This window comes from Podarcis filfolensis, assembly GCF_964270895.1.
Source record: "Podarcis filfolensis genome assembly, chromosome: 1".
In the NCBI taxonomy this organism is placed as follows: domain Eukaryota; kingdom Metazoa; phylum Chordata; class Lepidosauria; order Squamata; family Lacertidae; genus Podarcis; species Podarcis filfolensis.
In genome coordinates this window covers 30,328,362-30,350,251 of record NC_139604.1, presented here as the reverse complement: position 1 = coordinate 30,350,251, position 21,890 = coordinate 30,328,362, and the positions used below count along the sequence as shown (strand labels likewise).

At 38.7% G+C, this 21,890-nt stretch overlaps 1 protein-coding gene across 4 annotated transcripts in view; it reads left to right on the top strand.

Annotated features, from left to right (window-relative positions):
• The window catches only part of PSMD14 (proteasome 26S subunit, non-ATPase 14), a gene marked incomplete at its 5' end in the record, with an annotated part of 59,676 nt that extends 38,022 nt beyond the window's left edge, over positions 1–21,654 (top strand). For all 4 annotated transcript variants that reach the window (XM_083582537.1, XM_083582535.1, XM_083582536.1 and 1 more), the window contains 5 exons: positions 9,537–9,644; positions 12,438–12,512; positions 14,869–14,994; positions 15,766–15,828; positions 19,949–21,654. In XM_083582537.1, coding sequence (XP_083438663.1) covers positions 9,537–9,644; positions 12,438–12,512; positions 14,869–14,994; positions 15,766–15,828; positions 19,949–20,047 — 471 coding nt within the window. In that variant the 3' untranslated portion in view covers positions 20,048–21,654. The remainder of the gene's footprint in view (positions 1–9,536; positions 9,645–12,437; positions 12,513–14,868; positions 14,995–15,765; positions 15,829–19,948) is intronic.
• Positions 21,655–21,890: the final 236 nt, after the last annotated feature.

The following is a 21,890-nucleotide window of genomic DNA, read 5'->3' as shown; positions in this document are numbered from 1 at the left end:
TATGTTGAGCCTGGAAGAGAGGAGACAGGAGATATGATAGCCATCTTCAAATATCATAAGGGCTGCCACATGGAAGATGGAGCAAGCTTATTTTCTCAGGCTTAGGAGAGTAGGACCCAAACCAATGGATTCTGACTAAACATCAGGAAGAACTTTCTGACAGTAAGAGCTGTTCGGCAGTGGAATGGACTCCCTTGGGAGGTTGTGGACTCTCCTTCCTCGGAGGTTTTTAAGCAGAGGTTGGATGCCCATCTGTCATGGATGCTTTAGTTGAGATTCCTGTATTGCAGGGATTTGGACTAGACCTCTAGGTCCCTTTCAGCTCTACAATTCTATGATTCTGTGGCATAGAAGCTGATACAGGTTGTGATGCTAGTTCACCTTGCACATGAAACAATGTATATTGTGTGTGTGTGTGTGTGTATTGTGAAATACACATGCACAAGTGACGTAACCTAAATGTTAGCTTTGACGAGATATTCTCAGCTAGATTACTGTTTCTCCCAGAACTCCATTCAGGTGATCCATGGAAAGGTTTTGGAATCGTCGAGAATTTCTGACTCCAGCTCTGCACTTGATAGATTCTCTCCCCTGCCCCACAGATGATGGATAATCAAGACTGTTTTGATTAGGGCTGGATTATCGAACAGGCTAACAAGGCCCTAGCGTGGACCTAAGATTTTCATAATATGGTGTTGGTGCAGCCTATTAATTTTTCCCTTTGAAAAATCAGTTAAAGTGGCCTTTCTCAGCGTCCTGGCTTAGGGCCTGTGGTTTTCATAATATGGCATTGGTATTGATACTGATACTGACACTGAAGAGATAAGCTCATTTTATTAAGTGGTCAGCAGAGACCCTAGCAATTTTAAAGTCGTCCATAGAGGGGGGAAATTAGAACTGCTGGCTTACGCCTTGTTAGAAAGTGCCAACTTCACAAACCTTGTTTATGATAATAAACCTCAGACATGTACCAAGGGCATTTGCACAATTTACAGAACTACATCTAACAAGTGGCTTAATTCAAGTGATCAAACCATAGTTTGGAGGATCACGAATAAGCCATGGATTCACACATAGGCTCCTCACCCCATCCCATATGACGTGTGGCTTTCCCCCCCTGTTTAGTACAGTCCATATTTCTCCACGTTCTGAATATGCAAAGTTTGGGAATCAGTTTCAGAAATCTGTTGGCGTGTTTCTGATTCTCCTTTTGGAAGGCAAGCACTTATCAGTTAGCTAATTCAGACATTGTGACAAACTTTGGTTAGTGCTAAGTAGGTAATGGGGGAAACCATACGTGAGTAGACTGGGAAAAGGGGAAGGGAAGTCTTGTGTGATTAGGAGGGGAATGAAGAAGTGCATGCAACTGGGGCTCATTTATGTTCCTCCAAACAGTGATTCCATGGTTTGGTCGATCATCTTTGTAGTCTCAATGTGGGTTTCCTAAACTGACCATTAGTAGCAAATTGCATTCCAGTACCAGTTTTATCTTCTGTCCTGTTAACTTTTAACGTATGTATAATGCACATCTAAGAATTTTTAAAGGTTTTTTTATTTCATCTTTTAGTATGTGAAGATGAGATGTGTGTTTGTCTTCTAGGAGCTGAAAAAGAAATATCTTATTTAACAAATGCAATTTTTGTATGCTGAATAGTTTTCTTTAATGCAGTGGTACTCAATTAGTGCTGTGCTTTAGATAAGACGGTAGTGCTAGCTTACTTAAATTCGAAGGGTTATTTCAGTTTATTTCCCTGCCCTAAACCAAAAAGTTCCAAGTAGACTTTTTGTTTAAAAGTATTAATTTTTAAATGCCTTTTACCATGGTGGATGTAGAATAATCCATCTATCTTCATTAAGGCAAATAGCCTTGAAACTTGCGGTTTTTCTGTTTCTGGCTTAGAGATGCATGCCTTTGCTTGTCAAGATAAATGTATTATTCTGTAGCTGTCTCCCCTCCCAGTATGGGTATTCAGGTTGCATAGTAGATCTGACCCAAAGCAAACAAATTCTCCAAGGATAAAGAAATAAAATGTGCATACTCCTAGGAATCTCTTTTCCAGAGCTAAAATTGACATTTTTATAAATAATTTCCATGTAGCAGACCTCAAACTCACAATCACAGCAATTCAGTGATATGCATTTGGCATGAGTCAGTTTCTGTTCTTAGTGCTTTTCATTGGAAATGGCATAAAAAGTAAGATTTCTCTGAATTTTTTATGCTGTGGGCTTACAGGGGACCAAAGATGTTCTTCAGTTGTGGTTGTCTGAGTGTGCATGGCAGCATAAATAACGAAGTGGTCATAAACCTCAGCTGCGCTTCAAGGGTCATGTGTTCCATTTAATTTTTAAAGAATTTAGAAACCAACTAAGCAGTTGATAACAGGTCAGTTGCAGGTGATAAAAGAGATTTTAGATGGGACATTACTTCTTCTGCACCTAGCATAGCTACATTATATCCTTTGCAAAGAATTTCTTATGCATTATTATGTTTCTTCATAAAACTATGACATGAACAATAGCTAGATGATTGAATTGCAACACAATACATTTTTGAAAGAGCTTCTGTATGTCGTAGGGTTTAGTGGGGGGTTGTTGGGTTTTTTGCTGGAAATATATGCCAGAAATAGCTTCTTTTCTGAGTAACTGAACTGAATTAACTGATTGCAGTTAATCACCTTAAATGTAATTGTAATTGTAGCATGCCCTCCCCCTGAAATGTTGTTACCTCTGATTGTGTATAGATATTTTAAAAAGTTTTTTTTATTTTTAAAAAAATACCTTCAAGTATATAAACACTTGTAAAAGCTATAATTCCACTGGAAGGTCTTGGATTCTTAAAAACACAACAATATATTTGAAAATAGATTTTAAAAAGTAGTAAAAATATTCCCTTTACTGGTCTGTAATTAATCATATTGAAAGAACTTATTAGGATGATAGCTTGTTAAATGGATTATTTCATGATTTGGATAAAATGTGTATAGATGGAAATTCAGTTGAATGCTAGATTTTGACAAAACAAGCAGTATCATGGACCTTTGATCAGAGGACAGCTGTTGATACAAATATAGAATGTAGCTGTTTTTCATACAATTTTAAAACCAACACAGATGTATACATAGGTACAGTTTTTAATTTGTATTGGCAGCTTCAAAATATTTAGTATCTATTTCTAAACATTGCAATTATTAAACATGGTACTGAATTCCATGCATCCCACAAACTAATTATATTTGCAAGGTCAGAATGAATACACATATTCAGAAAAAAATATAAGGTTATATAAATGTGTCTTCTACTTGGCTGTTATATCACAGTTTGTTGATCTGGAGTATAATGTGTACAATTCACAAATTTGTCTGATAACAGAAAGTGGTGTGTGATTGTGTTTATTTTACTAACCAGTATATTCACAGCAATCACTTCCAAATATCTCTCCAGTAAAGATGTGTTAATTACAAAACAGACAAGGTCTTCTATTATATTAAAGCTACTAACAAGAAGACAGCAGGAATCACACATGTAAATAGCATCATCAACCCCTATTTTAGTCCTCTGTTTTGATCTGTGAGTTGCGCATAGACCAAAGGTGCTATTAAAGACTCACTGTATGAAATAGGCAGCATTATATGAACAAAATTTATTCAACAAGAAAACAGACCTTTAACATGAATTTAACAAGCCTGAGAAATTATAAACTATCATATGCTGCAGATTCATGCAGTGATAATAAACAAAAAAAAGGAAAGGAAGAGGTTTCCTTAAGCTAGCCAAACCGCTAATGGTTTTGTTATAAGCTGTCTACTGTTGAAGTGACCTCTGCAAAGTCTCAAGGCACTTGCACTAGGCAGGATTAAATCGTCCAGTTGGTGAAAAGAATTGCTGTATAGGACAACATGTAATAACAAAAAGCCACCTTGATCTGTATACTTTTTTTTTCACTTTGCTGTTACACAGAGCTCTTTATTCCCCCTTCTTAGGGAGAGGTAATTGTCATGTAAGCCTTTAGGCTGCATTTTAATGCAATTATGCATTGTCATGGTCAGAAGAAATTTAGAGGTCTAAAGAACTCTCAAGTCCTTGCAAAAATGGAAGTGATATATCAATTTATTTCCTCTTGAATTGACCCTTGTGATATTGGCGTTCCAACTACTGTGTCCACAAAGTTTCCGCTGCTAAATTTAAGGTGACTGCACTGCTGTCACCGCATCACAATGAAATTCAAAGTACGCAAACCTAAAGAAGGCTTGAGCTACTGCATATATCGCAAGTGCTCACCAGGGCTTTATCCCTGAATCTTACTGTAGCATAATTAACACCTCCTTCATCCACTGCTCATTAGTGCACTGGACATTAATGAGCCTATTTATTTTGATACGATTATCTAAAGAAGGGACTCGTTTGTTCTTGCTGCGCAAAAAAGCAATTATAAGATTGCATAGAAATCAAAATGTAGGGTGTGTTGCTGCATTTATGCTTTTTTATTGCATCCCAGATCTAATTTTAGGTTGCAGGTTGTTGAGCATGTTAGTTTTCCTTAAGACAGTTGCTATAGTGATCACAGTGAATTCCTTTAATCTTGGTGTAGTTAAAATATTCTTTTTCTCATTGGTTGTAATGATGCTGTTAAGTAGAAGCAAAATGCCACTCAAGTCATATTTTTGTCCAGTAGTTTATTAGAAATGACTTTCTTAATTCCAAATCAGATGCTCTTATGCAATTGCTGTGCCTAGGCATAAAAGCCAGTACAGTGGTACCTCGGGTTAAGAACTTAATTCGTTCCGGAGGTCCTTTCTTAACCTGAAACTGTTCTTAACGTGAGGCATGCTTTCGCTAATGGGGCCTCCTGCTGCCGCTGTGCCGCTGGCGTGCGATTTCCGTTCTTATTCTGGGGAAAGTTCTTAACCTGGAGCAACTGCTTCCTGCTTAGCAGAGTTTGTAACCCGAAGCATCTGTAACCCAGGGTACCACTGTATAATTTTCTCCAGGGACATATATCTGAGCACTGATCAACAGCACAGTCAAATAGGCAGACCACTGGTGATTATCAGAGACATAGAATTGCCTCTGTTCGAGGAGCAGCATGGAAATTGATTTGAAACAAAGCTATTGGATGAATGTCCAGGGTTCCCAAAGCGTTTGTGCTTGTATAGTTCCACCACAAACCACTAGATGGCTAAAGGCATTTCCATAAACGTTGCCCAAATATGACCTTGTAAAACTGGGCCGCTGTAATCATAACACAGTTGTAAAACCTGATGCTTGGCCATTGATTCAGCATTGTTTGCAGCAAGCGATTTTGAAAAGTGCATATGGAGCTCAAATACAAGTAGAAGCAATTTTGTTAGAAAACGCCATTGCAGTCTTGGATGGCTTCCATGTTTTCTAGTGGAGCAGTCAGAATCCATTCTAGGAGTGTAAGTGTTAGTACTCTAAAATATGAAGCACCTTTTGAATCTGATACACTGCCAAGTAATTGTATCTTTATCCTCAGTGTAAATTCTTTATTTGTGTTGTTTCCTATCAAGTAAGCCTCTAGAGGACTGCAGTGTAGAATATTTAGTTATGTTTTTACTTACTTTTTATTTATACTCCCTTTTTTGCTGTGGTTGGGCATTTGCAGGTGTTCATAAATTAAAACATCTGGTTCAAATGCTGCTTCAAGAGTTTGGGAAACTGATAAGAAACCAACGTTACATTAAAAATACTAGATTTATAACTGAAATTTAAAAGCTGGCGCCGATCTCTAAAATACTAAGCTTTTGTAGTTGCTGTAACGGTGTCATACAGTTGCCTCAATCTAGGAAGGGAAATCTAGGCATGGGAATGACTTTTCACAGGGAGATCATCTTTCCATCATTTTTCTACTGCATGCATAACAGGGACAGGGGTACTAGCAACTGCTACACACACACACACACACACACACACACACAAAATTTATCAGAGGGGTACATGGCCAGTGTCTCCACAGTGTCAGCTGTGACTTTATTTCCTTCCTTGTCAGTTGATCAGCTCTGATAGTACAGGAGATAAGAGCTGGAAAAGGAATAGTGTCTGAGAAGCAACAGCCACAAGGCTGTTGCGGTGGTGGTTTGTTTAATTTATGACCCATCCTTCACCATAAGACACAAGTGGGTTACAACCATTTAAAATACAGTGTTAAAAACAGTTTTAAACCATTAGTCACAAGGATAGAGTGGGTCCTAAATATAAATATACAGTGGTACCTCGCGTTACATACGCTTCAGGTTACATACGCTTCAGGTTACAGACTCCGCTAACCCAGAAATAGTACCTCGGGTTAAGAACTTTGCCTCAGAATGAGAACAGAAATTGTGCGGCGCCTACACGCCAGCAGCGGGAGGCCCCCATTAGCTAAAGTGGTCTTCAGGTTAAGAACAGTTTCAGGTTAAGAACAGACCTCTGGAACGAACTAAGTACTTAACTTAATCTTGGGTGTCAAAGGCCAGGATAAGAGGTACATTTTTTGCATACATTGGAAACTGTATAGTGAAATTGCCAGATGTACCTCTGTGGGGAGGGAATTCCACAACTTAGGGGCTAATACTGAAAATGCCCCCTCCTGGGCTGTTAAGCACCCCACTCCACTCCGGGTCCCAACCTCTTGGTACATATTCGCTTGGGGTTTTCTTATCAGGATTATACAAAGCATCAAGCCACCTCTTACATACTCTCATTTCTTTCTTCTCTTTTTAGTTGCTTCTCGGAAGCACACAGTATATGCATATATTTGGATCTCACTATCTGGGAATCTAAAGTAACCTTTTAAACCGGGTGGGGAACCCATCAAGTGAACGACAATGTTAGGTTAAAATTATGTATTTAATTAGGCCAGATAATCATAAGGATAGAAGGAATGTGCAGGTATCTCTGCCCCCCCCAAAGAAACCCCACCAAATATTTTTGCCTTCAGTTACATCTTACATTGGACAACTTCAGTTACTCTGTGGTACTAATGTGCAAATAATAGTTCTTTTTTGCAGACTACCCAAAAGAAATGGCGCAGTGCTAAGCTATTGGGCTTGGGGTGCAGGATAGTGCTAACCCCTTTCAAGAAGCAGCAGGGGGCTGAGCATGGTGTAAATCTACCTACTAACTCCTGAGTTTTCATTCATTTAATGCAAGTTCTAAAAAAAATGTAAGACACCTTTGTCCCATACTGTTTGGGGACTTTTTCTTATAGAACTAATTCCCCAAACTTTATACTTTTGATGGTTTGCTGTTTGTATAAGGACACAGGTAGCTGCCTAAATCTGAGTCACATCAAAGATCCATCTAATTTAATATCGTCTACACAGACCTGCAGTGGCCCAGGGTTTCAGGCAGTTTTTTGTAGTCTTACCTAGAGATGCCAAGGATTGAATCTGGGACCCTTTGCCTACAAACTGGTGTTCTGCCAGTGAGTTACAGATGTCCCCTTTTGAGTTAATATCAGCCAACAGGGTTGCCACCCTTTGTAAGTCCTCCAGCAACCACATTAAGCTATGCAGGTTGCGAGCTGAAATGTGGGAGAAGGGTTCTTCAGCGTCTCTTTTTCTCTAACTTCATGATGATGAGAGCTTTGTTAATTAGACAGGACTTAAACATTTGATGTGTCATTCATTAGCAAGTGCTTAAAAAAACTTTGGTTCAGGAGTACAATTTATGCTTTTAATTTTCTGAACAATAGAATCTATAGTTGATGCTTACAGTGCCGTAGGAAAATTCCTATTTGTAGCTGTGCTTGTTACTCATTGGCCTTATGGCAGTGCTTACAATGAAGAATGACTTGCATCACATAATATTCCAACAATATACTCTTGCATTTGTTATTTCTCTCTTCTGCCATGTAGGCATAAAGGATATGTAATCACCCAAAAGTTGTTTGTTCCACCCTCTGATCCAAACAGTTTAAACTCTTGTTTGCTGCCCTTTGGTACCCAGCTGAAGAGCAGAACCGAACAGCTTCTGTAGCTTGGGGATTGAAAGAAGATAACCTCTGGATTTGTTTTGCTGACCTCTGGATTTCTTTTTAGCTCTGCTTATTTCAGTTCTGTGGGGTCTCATTGGTAATTCTAACCTTTGAATCATTGATTCTCCTTAGTCCATGCAGCTTTCCTACATTTTGGGAGGCCTCTTAGGAATGAATCCTGGCTGCCTCTCTCCTGTGCTCTTAATGTTTGCTTGGAGTCATAGTCTGATTCAAGTGCTGTTTCCACACAGAAAACATTTGCATTAGGAAGAAGCCTAAAAACTTTTGAGTGGTTCCTCATCCTGTGATCTCATGCACATCCTATTTAACTTGCCGCTGGCATTCCCCTAGTGGAGATGTGTGGTTGTGTGTTGATGCAATTGTCTGTTGGTATCATTTCCTAAGGCTCAGTGTGGGTTTTTGCCATGCTATTCCCACAAAATTGTAAAGCTGCAATATGCTCCTTTCCTTCAACAAGCTTTGCACATTCCTAGTAAATAATCCTGCAAAATAGGCTACTGTTATTATCCTCTTACTATGGATGGAGAGCTGAGAATGTAGCTGGTAGTTGAGGTGAGATAAACTGGGGGTTTTAGACTCTCAGCTCACACTACACTACACTGATTATCTTTGCTTTGAGAAAAAGGAAAGTTGGATCACTGCTAAGCAAATCAGCTTGAAGGACTGAGGGCCAGATTGGAAAAACAACTTGTCTCTAGCATTGTAGTCCTTTGTGTTGGTTGCCCCACATCAGAATTTGCAGTGTCTGTTTTCGACCCACCGGGTCCTTTCTGAAGACTCCATAGGCAAAATCAAGAGTCGCCTTTATGGCTATGGTTTGAGAGCTCTACAGGATTAAACAAAAATAAGTAAATAACAAAACAAAAACACCTCCCCGAAAGTTGCCCACTGTATATTTACAGTTGTAAGTGACCTTGATTTTTGTTCCCTTCCCTTTTTTGGTTTTGCTTGGTTTTGCTCCTGGCCATGACACTGACAAGGTCGTCATAATCCATCCGACAGTTTATAGCCTCTTTCCTACTTGCAGGGAGTAAAAAGCATCTGACTAGAAGGGAATACATGGGGAAAGTTCCTTGCTGACTATAATTTTGTTGTCATTTCAAGTATTCCAGTGGTATAATTGATGTGACAGGACTGGGCTTTAAACATGGTCCCTTAGCTTGTGCTCACTTTCAGATTTAGTTTCCCTGTCATTCAATTTGACTAGGTAAGATGTAGGTGACAAACATGTTTTTAAAGTTACTGTGTGTGTGTGTGTGTGTAAACTTAAGCCATCAAAATAAGAGTGTATAAAACTTAATTTATTTTTTCTCAACTGCCCCAAAAATGTAGTAATTGGTGTCACTTTACAATACTCAAACGAGTTGGTGTGCTGATGGCAGAGACAGCAGGTGGTTCTTTTTTATTAATATTATAATTAAATAATTTTCTGGAGAAAGGCCAAAAACAGATGTGAGTTGATCGTGACTTCTCCACTGTTACTTGGTGCAATCGCTTGTATTTTCTACAAAGAATTGACTTTGGCGTCTTGTTTTTACAGGTTGTTATTGATGCTTTCAGATTGATCAATGCTAATATGATGGTCTTGGGACATGAACCAAGACAAACAACTTCAAATCTGGGTCACTTAAACAAGCCATCTATCCAGGTAAATTCAGTATTTGGTATATATGTGTCTATATATATATTTTTATAATACATATTATTAATATTTGCATACACACACACTTTTTTTTGGTAAATGTAATCTTCCTCCATAACCCTATCTGATCACTGAGGTCATTAGACAAGGCCCACATGTTTCTCATATTTGTCCTATCATTACTTGGAGCAGGGTATTTAACAATAAAACTCCATCTTTATGGAACATTCTTCCTCCTGAAATTAGATAGGTACCAACTGCAGTTTGTTTTTGTTTATCCAGGCATTCCTAGGTTGTTAATATCAGCTTTGTAGGCCGCCAGCCTTTGTGTAAGTTGTTGAACTGTATTTTAAACATTTGTTAATTTTATATTTCATTTTATAATACACTGATTTGAGCATTTTGAATATGAAATGGCTTATAAATACAATAAATTACATTTATAAAATACTGACTCTTACTATAGAGATGCAATATTACAGCCAAAGTTAAGAGATTTCATTTTGCATAAAGATCTATAGTGACTCATTTTTATGGCTGCCATGCCCCTTGTTTTTCCAGAGATCACATGCAGATTTATCAGATTTTTATAGGTGTGTGTTAGAATAAATTATTTCCACATCGTTTTGTTTTAAACACTGATGCTTCTTCTGTTCTCTCTTTCTGTTGGTCCTAGTTTTTCATATAAGTGCTGGGTTCATAAGGGCAGTTCCATTGAATCATCAAATTAATTGTTTGGAATATCTCTGCTGACTTCAGTAGCTCTGCTAAACAAATCTGTACTTATGGGGTTATAGCTTGCCTCCATTAGCACTTCAATCTTAGCTCCTCAGAAAATAGGCCTTTTTGGATATTTCCTCATAACCTGAGATTTTATTTGCAGTGTGATCCAAAATACAAGTCATGGGTTAGCAGGCATCCTCCCATGTTCTCTTTAACCACGGGTAGAAGATAAAGGGGATAATTCATTCTATCCAAAGTTGTGCATGTAAAAAGCTTAATAGTCAAGTTACATGCAATTTTTATCTAACGGGTTTTTTTAATGAATTTTTTTACTGTCTACAGTAAACCACTTAGAGAACTTTCGTAGTCATAAGGCATATAATTTTTAAAAATAAAAACAAACACCCTATATTATTTTATCTTGTATGAATGATCTGGCATTTAGGACTACAGTTCTTAGAGTTGGATATAAACAGAGCTCCATACAGGAAGCTTCTTGTTTCTTAAACAAGCATTCCCTCATGAATGATTAATGCTTTGTCGCTATCATTCTCATGCTCTAATGACGATAATTTCAAAAAATATATATATTATTTTTTTCTTTCAAAATGAATTTTAAAAGGCCCAGATAGTTGCCACAAAGAACCTTAATCATTCCTCCAAAGATTAATTACAGGAGCACCAATAGCAACATATGCTGTAAACACTGGACTTGCATTGAAAACAGCATAGTACCACTGTTGAGCTGGAATCATAGGCTCCAGCATTTTCTCTCACCCTGGAGACTTCCTACCTAGTCATAGTCATAAACTCCTCAGACTTCAAAACGTATATTGGTAGCATGAATGCAGTAGCTTAACAAAATATTGAGCAAACCAAAGAATGCTTGTTTAATAAGGTGGAAGTATATTACTCAATTTGAATCTGTGCAAACTGCAAATCATAATAAGTATAGAAGAACCCACTAATGTTTTTGATTGGGTGCGGGCAAGCCTGTGCTTGTCTGTTTCTAGAGAATATATTACTGGGCTTTTCAAGGCAGCATGTAATGACCTCTCCGGCAAACCCCAAAGTGTCATGCTTCATTATTATTTTGTTTTAGAGAGTTCAGTAATACCTTGGTCTCAGATCAGCTGTTAAAAGCATTGCCAACCTTTGCAGGTTCTTTATTCCAAGCCCAAACCTAACAATTTGTATATTCCAACATTCCTTCTAAATTACCATCCATTAATATGTGTCATTCCTTAGAAACAAGTAACAAGAATTCAAATAGTTATGTGTCTGCATGTGGAATAACAGCTCTTGTCGTATAGGATTTTGTTGTAGCAGCTCCTACTGTCAAAGAGACAAGTTGCTGTTTGGCTTCTAAAAGCGATTCTATCTTTTCAGTGATAGAAACTGTGGCACCAGAACAGGCAGAAAACCCTCTGTCCTTCAAAAAACAGCAAATCTCAGTTGAGGCTGTGGCCCTCCCTTGTGCAGATCTGATATTACTTTGGATCCTGGCCAGAAACAGTTACATGCATTTATTTAACTTGCATTTGAGACAAATACTCACGTTAAAAGTTTAACTATTGTCGTGTGAAAATTGTCAGCTTTGCTTAAGGCCATTTTAAAATTGTATTTTACATAACTGTGCCAAAATTAAAATTTTGGGTGACAGAATAGGAGTTGTATCCAGTGTTGGTCCTACTCAGGTTTGTCTCATTGAAAATAATGAACATGTCTACTTTGGGTCTATTAATTTCAGTAGGTCTGATTTGAGTATAACTTAGACAGATACATCCTTACTAAAAGGATTAATCATCTTCTATACCTAGTTATAGTCCCCTACTTGTACCCTTTGGAAATGTGTGTTTCATTTTGGATGCGTTTCTAGCAAAATATAAAGTACAGCAAAATATGTAATTGGTGGCTATATGTTTGGGCAGCTTTGGATATGGAAACCTAAACAACTTTCAGGAAAGTTTTTCAAATTACAGCTCAAGTCCATGTTTCTAGACTTTAATCAGATTCTTGCATGTATTTAGTAGAAATTATCAGATATATTTTATTTATTGCTTTTAAATGTTCTAGGCGTTAATTCATGGATTAAATAGACATTACTACTCCATTACCATCAACTACAGGAAGAATGAACTAGAACAGAAGGTAAGTTTTGTTCCTAGCGTATTTTCAATTGTTTGGGGTATTATTTAAAAAATTGCTTGCAAATGGCTTAAATTGACTTACAGCATGCTGCAGTGTTGTGATAAGAATTTTAATTTCTAATATCTTTTGTTGTCATTTATGTCATTCTCCCCCCCCCCCTTTATGTCATATGGTGAATGCATTACCTTGCCCAAATGAACCTCAGCCTGAACTTCATTGTGGAATTGTACATTTCTTCCAGAAGGCACCTGCATGCCTAACTAGTGAATGCTAAATAAGTTTTTGGTGAAAATCAGTCTGTCTTAAGTCAATAATTTAGGAACATCTTTGTTTAAATGATGAAGGAAATGTGGCTATTTTTAAACCCACATATTTCTAAATGCTATTTTCCATTTATTTGGTCCTGCATGTAGAGAATGAGGTATTCCCTAAGGTGTAGAACTTTTATAGATTACCACCAGTATCTTGAATTGTCTTTGAAAACAAGCAGATTGTGTAGTTGCTACAGTACAGAATGAATATATTTATGCCTTCCACTACCTGTGAGTGGCATGGTATAACATTCTACAGTGGCTGAATATTCCAAAGAAATTTTCAGGACAGTCATATGTAAACTCTATTCCAAAATCAGTCCTCAGGTTTACAAAATCATGAATGATGATGTCAAGGTCCTTGTTTCATGAAAACTTAAGTTTTGTATGATCCAATTAGAATTTTTCCTTAAACTTGCTGAGGTAATATTGAGAGGCACACTTAAGTCGTTCAAAGCTGAACATAAGAATAACTGCTGGCAAGTTAATAATTCCTTGTTGTACATCATACTCTTTTGTTGTTGTTGTTTCATTACAACCAAAATCTTTTCTGTGCTTCAAATGATACAATAAAAAAGTTGTTCTAGAATTCTATATACTGGTTTCTATATACTGCTAGTTTCCTTTCTGCCTTACAAAGTCTACTAATTTCCCCCAAATGCAGAATGTTATTGTATGGTATGACAGCAATAATAGATTCCACTTGGCTTGTTCATCACTGTCGGTAAATGTTTTTTAGTAGAATCTAGTTGGTGCCCTTGCAGTCACAGAAGAGCTTTGATCCAATTGATGCTTTCACAAACAGAGGAGACTGGGATTTTTGCTGATTTGCCCTTCTACCAAGTTCTAGAGAGTCCCTCAGCTCTCTGGAGCCAATTTTCAGTGTAAGGAGATGCTGAGGACTGCAGGAGGGAATGGTTTGTTCTGTTATTAGAAGCATCTACTGGATCAAAAGCACCAGGGTGCCAACTAGATTCTGCCCTTTAAGACAGCCTCTTTCTATGTCAAGTAACTCCCATGCTAGTTACTGGAGGGTATAGAAATTAAATAAAGGCTGTATTCAAACATTACAGTTACATAGTTTTATTGACAAACAGAATCTATCCTTTGTCTTGCTTGGAACCACCTCATTAAAAGTGTGCAAGAACCAGATGACAAACTCTTTGCCAATTCAAAAAATTTAAAAAAGGAGAAATGAAATACTTTTGTGTTAGTGTTGGACCTTCTGTAATAGACCTGTGCTTTCAAGACATTAAGAAACGTACAAATGAATGGTTCCTTTGGATCTTAGTTCCTGCAGAAAAACCTTTTTTTTCCTCTGCTCTACATTTTGGAGTCTAGGCCTTAGAACTAACCTGAGGAGATTGTATTTTTGTTCATTACACTGCGAGCACTTTTGTAAAGGCGAGAACAGTAATTGCCAAGTGTGACAAAGAAGAGATTTTAGGATTCAGGGCTATTTCCATTAACATGTGAAGTCTTCACCTAGTGTGCAGGCATCCATTTCAGTCCAGTGTCCTTCTCTGCACATTCATGACTTCATTCTCATGACTGGGAATCGGACCTCTGCAATTCTGACACCAATTATGTATTGGAAGCTGATAGTCTGGCAGAATGCCTGAAACCACATGATCACAAACCATTTTTAGCACTCAATTGGGTCTTTATAAATCCCCCTGTGAAGGTGGGTTCAAGTTTTACAATTATCTTTTAGAGCAAACAATTTCTCTCTCATCAGATGATCTCCAATGGATACTCAACTCTGGGGTGAGGAGTCAACTTACAAAACAGAAAAATGATCTGTGATAGCCCCAGTTAATTCAGACTTGGCAGCAGTGTTCTAAGCACTTTCCGTCACCAAAAACTTTCCTGTCTCTTGCCATGTGTTGCTTCAAATCCTGATAGACATAGAAAATCTGCACGATTCTTCACAGTTCAAAGTTTATTGCATAACTGAGGCCACAATTACTAATACCCAAACTCCTGCTCTCACCTCGAGTAAGCACTTCCACAATCAGTAATACTTTGTTGACTTTCCTCACCAGATGTTGCTCAATTTACATAAGAAGAGTTGGATGGAAGGTTTAACCCTTCAAGACTACAGTGAGCACTGCAAACTCAACGAGACAGTAGTGAAGGAAATGCTGGAATTAGCAAAGAACTACAACAAGGTACCACAGTATGCCATTGCTTGAGCTGATGATATTCTGTGGGTGCCCCCAGACTTGTTTTTGCCTTTGGAATTCCAGATTCAGATATCCAGTCTACACGTACTGGTGGGATAGCTGTTCATCCTTTAAAAAACAAAGAATAAAAATCAGGGCACTTAGTACTGGAATTGGGGGCCAAAAACCCCAAACTGAAATGGCATTGTTGAACATTAAAAGTGTCTAAGAAGTGAGCATGAAATTGCCAGCCCTGCTGGCATCTGCTTTCTTTTTTAAGAAGGTAGAAAAGTGCACAACATAGACAGGCTTAGCCTTTATAATATATATAAACATGTTGCAAACCTAGCGAGAGAGAAGGGCTTATCCCATCAGAAGCAAGATCCAATGATACTTGCGTGTTCCTTGGTAGTTGTGCCACTTCCTTCCATCCTCCGGTTGTCTCCCCCTCTATCAGAAGTTAGGCCCCTGCCCTGAAGAGTGTTTCCTTTCTCATGTCAGTCTGTGAAGGGTGGTGTACATTGTTAGCACCACAGATATAAATGCTACACTTCACAGACCACTTACAGTGGCAATGAAAGCACTGTTATACGGGGCGGGGGGTGGAGATGTGGGCCTTGACTGTTTCCCTAGCACAGCTTCCTTTTTCATTGGGTATGTCGTGATTAAAATGATGCTGTCACTTCAGCTTCAGCCTTATAAAAGAACATTTAATTTTGGGGGGCTCCTGATTTAATAAGATCTCAAATGCTAACCTTTTCTGCATATCCTTCACAGGCTGTGGAGGAAGAAGATAAGATGACACCTGAACAGCTGGCAATAAAAAATGTTGGCAAGCAGGTGAGGTGTAACGAATTATACTGACGTGAAATAACATGTTTTGTGTATTTTTGTTTAGTCACATGCTGATGATTTTTCCTTTCTCCTTAACTCCTTACAAATGGTGCACTTATTTCAACTGAAACAAATTATTTGAAGTCTTTGACTTGAGATAGTCTCAACGGTGGGGCATAAAATTGTCATTTGGCATCTGCCACTGTTTCATTTGGTACATTTTTCTACCTAAATAAACCATCTGGCATCCTATCCTTAAAAACAGTGGGTTTTCCTTAGTATTCCTGCACTTGGGCACCAAAGCCAAGAGAACAAAAATATCCATATAAAATTCTGTCATCAGCACAAAAATTCAGCCATTACCAATGCTCAGAGCCCATAGACATCCTGGTTTTCCTTTGGATTTTAGGGCGGTAAATTTGGATTTTTACTTTGAAACCTAATCCTTGAATCCCAGAGTACTACTTGACTTGTTCCTTGTGCCATAGAGAGCTGGGAATGCCTTCTTTTTCAAATGACAATCCCCTGTGCCAAAGGGCATTCCAAGGGGGGGGGGGTTATTCATAATCTGTTTCCATTTACTTGGAAGTAAAGTTGCCAGGTTGCCTGCCAAATAACCCCCAGGGACCTTAAAATCCATGATGAGGGAGTGAGTTATCCTGCAGGCCTTCTTCCATTGTACACCCCACCCAGCTGCATCATGTGGCAAGCTAAAGGTATAATAACATGGTAACTAATATGGGGATGATTTAATATTGTCCTACCTTACAAGGTAGTGGATGTAAGGGCAGCACTATTTGAATATTACCAGGTGCTATGCAAATACCCAATATTGAGTCTCATGGCAAGGACTTGGACATGAGTTTCAGTGAACAGGGTGTATATCCAGGCGTTTCTAGAAATGGCTGTGTAAGAAAGTCAGGCAGGGCTTTTTTTCAGCTGGAAGTCACTGGAACTGAGTTCCGGCACCTCTTTGTTGCATTTCAGCACCTCATTGGTGCATTCCAGCAGCTGTGTAGTTTTGCAGTGCCATCCCCCTGCATGGTGCTCCGGGCTGCAGGCAGCAGGGTGATTTTGGCGGTGAAGGTTTTTATGTTATCCCTGTGGCATTGGGTCAAGCGGGCAAACGGGGGGGGGGACACACTCAACAACTCACCCTGCTTAAAAAGGGGGAGTTCCAGCACCTCGTTCTAGAAAAAAATCTTCATCAATCCAAAAGGGCATTTTTGTTGAAGGGAGGAAACAAACTATTCTGATACTCCAGAATGTGGGGGGTTGAAGCTTTTTACAAACCAACCAACAAACCCCTTTTGTTTGAAGAAAAAGACAGTACTGAGGTTTACTATGGGTTGTACCCAGCACTGATCAAGCAGATTTCTGCTCAGAACGTCCCTTTCTTTTCCTCCACCCTGTACCCCCCCAACAAACCTGATTTGGAGGGTCAAACCCTCCGGAGCAGATTTTGAAAAGACTACTAAGGGTGGAGCTACAGGCAGAGGAAAGGAAAGTTCTGCTGCACATGCAGAAATCTGTGAAAATGGAACTGCAGCATTGCATGCAGCTATTTACTTATAATGGTTATAGCCATGGAACAGAATATGTTCCCTTATCATGTCATTTAAAAATTGTGCTGCCTGAGCAAGTACATCTACATCTATAGCAGGTATGCAGGGTAGAAATGAAATTTAGGAAGGATGAGCTAGTTATCTCAGCTACAGATCTTTTACTATCTGTCATCTTGCTTGGATTCAGTTGCCTTGAATTGTGGTTACCTGAAGAATTGCCTTCTCCCATCCACACTTGCATTGATCTTGTTTGGAGGCCTTCAGATTCCCTCTTCTAATGTAGAGAGGCAGGCTAAAGAAGGTCTTTTTGCAGTGGTGATGCAGTGGAAGACTTGACAGGTGCCCATCCTGAGGTCTTTATAGCCTTGGGAGAAGGGGACCTCTTAATTACAATCTAATAGGTGCTTCAGATATTAAATGCAGTTTCCTCTTGCTGGGTTTTAAATCCTGTTTTAAATTGTTTTGGCTGCTATTTATGCCAATTTCAAGTTGGGGGGTGGTTGCTAGGCTTTTTGCCTTTGTGATTTATTATGTTTGGATTTAGTGGTTTTAATCGCAAATTGTAATTTGTGTTGTTGTTTTTAAATTAAACTACCCAGGGGACTTAGTTGGATGGGCAGTATACAAATGTAATAAACCTAAGTTGCAGCTTTGGACAACAGGAGAGGCTGAGAAGACAAAGTCTTGTTCTGGCTGTGTCATTGGGTTTGCTTATTAACCAGGTTCATCTTGGAAAGCATAACTAATCTTGGCAAAAGATAATCCTCCTTTGTCCAACTGTGCAGTTTCTTAACGGAGGCACATGAAACAGTCAAAGAGTGGACAAAAATAATGTTTAATTCAGTAGCAAACTATGGATACGCTACTTGTTTGCAAATCAAAATTTTCTAAAAAGAGCATTTTAGCATCAGGGTTTTCCCCCCCACTTCACTATCCCCCACCCCCAATCTGTATTTTATGGTTTGTTTTCATTTATTTAATTGGAAAGCACTTTTGTTTTGAGTGAGGATATCTTAAAATAACATGGGATGGAGTCCCAGTTCCATTGGAAGCAAATGGCAAAGCTCCCATTGATGTCAATGGAGCCCAGAATTCATTAATGAACTTGATAAATGAATAAGAACAAGACAGTGTTATAATGGATTGTTGAATTTCGCTATTAATTTTCAATGCAATGCATACCCAGATATTTAGATAAGTATCTTTTTCAACAGGGTGACATGATTATGGTTTAATAACAACATTGCATTTTGCAGTGTGGTACTGTACATGCCTACTCAGGAGTAAGTCCCATTGAGTTCAGTGGGGCTTACTCCTAGGTAAAGGGCTATGCGATTGTGATTGTGATCTGATGCAGCCTGCTAGTGTTGCAGTTGGATTAAGGGTCAGACTACCTTTGACACGGCTCATCAGTTCTTTCCCCCAACAAATTGCGCTTTCAGTCTCAGTAGCTACAAGAAGATGGGGTGGAGCGTATGTGGGGCGCCTTTATTCTCTCGCTGCAGATGAGAAAGCACCTTGTTAGTGTGGCTTTCAACAGACAAATTGTAGGAATTGTGTTGAGCAACCCATTATCTTCTAACCACTCTTCCCGCTCTTAATTGCAGCCTCTGAGGCTGTTTTGCACTTTAAAAAACAAAACAAAAAAACCCCCTTGCTTATTTGGCTATGGCTATTTTCATGCTGATCTGTTGCAGCTATTATTACTATGATTTATTTATTAAAATTGTATACTGCCCTATATCCGCAGGTCAACGAGCACAGTCAACATGGGGGAGCATAGTCTTGACCCTATATAGTAACTCCCTGCCACTACCTCTTATTTAACTGCCCTAAAGCAACCACAAGGGGGAACTGCTGTGTTGGAACAGGTTTTGAATGGGGTGCCCTTTAATATGAAAAAGCAGCACCATACAAGGCCACAGTCCTGTGTTTATGGGCAGTGTGGGTCTGATTCAAAACAGTTGCAGACAATTAATGTTCACGCTTTTGGAGATCTCCCCTGGCACTTCATGGTGGTAGGCAGGTCTGAAATTTAATAAGTGAAGAAGAAGATGATGATGATAATCCCCAGTCAAGAATCCTCTGCACATTCCAGTGTTGACACAGAGCTTTCTGTGCAATGTAGTCCCCCCCATTCACCTGGATTGCACACAAGGAGCTGCCCAAGCCAGTACAAGGAGTGGGAAAGCTGTTGCACGTGTGGAGGGCTTCATTTATCCATCATTGTCCTCCACTCCTATAGCCACAAGAATTGCCCATCAATGTCAGGATATTAAGGGGGAAAGAAGTATGTCTCTTATTGTTAGGTCCTCATTTGTTCAAAATGCCACTTTCAGGACAATAACATGCTTAGTTTGTATGAACACTGTGCAGCCTCAATCTAACGCTTAAGATTTTTTAATTACAAACTATATCAAATAGCTTGCATAAGAGAACTCTGAGTTTTAATTGCTTATTGATGCCATCAGTTCTGCCGTGGAATAGAAACACAGAACAAATAATTGCAAATGTGATGTTCTGATAAGGTCTACGAATAATATTTTCTACTTGTATTTTAGGACCCCAAACGTCACTTAGAAGAACATGTGGATGTGCTGATGACTTGCAACATTGTCCAGTGTTTAGCAGCTATGTTGGATACTGTTGTATTTAAATAATGACTTGCTTGTAAATGCTGTTCCCAGTCTCTGATCATCCATTGTTTCAAGCACTGAGACTAAGATATGTTTGGATGTCAAAGACATCATTTGCAGTCTAAGAGCATCTCTCTAACACCTTTTCATCTCAGTTTATGCAATTACTTTGGATATGTTTTTATGTCAGGGTCTTTGCAAATTCCAGAGCAATTCTGGAACTGAGTTAAAAATGTGGTTGGGGTTTGGTGTGGTTTTTCATTTAATATTTGGAAGAAAATCAGCAGTATATATATTTTGATTATTGCCATATAGGTGTTTTTTTTAATAACCGTAGTGTTCTGCTTGTGTTGTTCATAAATTGGGGAGGGTATATTGTTGACAATATTGTACAAAGTTCAACAAGCAAAGAAATATATTTCAGTAAGCTGATGGGACATGGAGACCTGTGGCATGTGGTCATTTGTTGTTGCAGCACATATCTCTTCTATGCATAGGCAGCACTAATGTGGTCTTATTGCTTTCGGTGTGAGGGAGGACTGAACCGCAGAAACTTTACAAGAGCTTGTCAGTCTTGAAATATATACCAAAGCAATACTAGGGCACTTCTAAGCTCTTATCAGCATTGAGTTTGCTTCTGTCCTTTCCCACTCCCGTCTGAAATTATAACTTTTCAGGTCAGAGGAGTGTGGCTTCCAAGCAGACGTGAGCCTGTGTATGTGGCCTTTGACCACCGGGCAGGGAAGTTCACCTTATTAGAGAATGACTTCTTAAATTTGTGCAAAAGATGGAAACAAGATACAATGGTATTGAAGAGAATTTGGATTGCCTAGCTTGACGAATGGCCCCTGCAATGTGCTGATTAAAAACCTTGAAATTGGAGGCAGGTTTTTTTGAGAATGTATACGGTGGTCCAGTTAATTTGAGCTATCATTTTGAGCAAACAGGAGAGGGGCAATTTTACAGCAGCTAACCCGGACACCTTTATGGGATGTGTGCTGGAAAGGGGCAGTGGGAAAGCAAGATTTTGAAAGAAGCATGCTAAACCCATTAAATGCTGCACAAAACAACTAATCTTCTAAAACCCTTGTGAGCTAATCATGAAACTGGCTCAAGCTTCCTGGCATAGCTGTTGTAAGCGATGGTGAGCGTCTATTTCACTACAGCTCTGTAAAGTACAGAATTCAGTATCTCAAAAACTTTCATTTTCAGTCGCTTTCCCCCCTCCCAACTTTTTGTTCTTGCTCTTGGGACTGCAAAGAGCCTTGAAAGTGTATGTGAATTCAGAAAAAAGGGTAGTGTACACAATGCCAGAGTAACAAACCTATTAAAAACAAACTTGCCATAAAATACAATGATTCTTTGTCAACAAATTCTGCGAAACACCAAATCAAAAACATGCCTTCACAAATTCTTTTTGGGGTAAATCTTTTATTGTTATTATTTGTAAAAAAGAAACTGAAAAATACACATTTAATCAAACAAGGATTTGCACGTTAAAAACCATAAGAAAAGATGGAACCATCAAGACTCATTCAAGAGAGATTTTTAACCTCTGAAAATAGTTTTGTAAGCAATCTCTTGCTGATAGATTCGAAGGTGAATAAAGGAAGAGAAATTTACCAATAAAACAACCCCGATTTGTCTGTTTTCTTTCACTCTTAGATAATTTTTAACTTCAGCCACTACAGGAGAAGTCCACATCTTTGCTGCCCACTTTTTAAAAATGTGCTTGCTTCCAGTATCCGGTGCATAAAGTTCTGGTAACTACTGTCATTCATGCTGTCTTTGTATTCGCTCTTGAATATGCATTGGCAAAAGACAGCCAACATATAAACTGTAATAGAATAACAGTAACTTCCCTGTC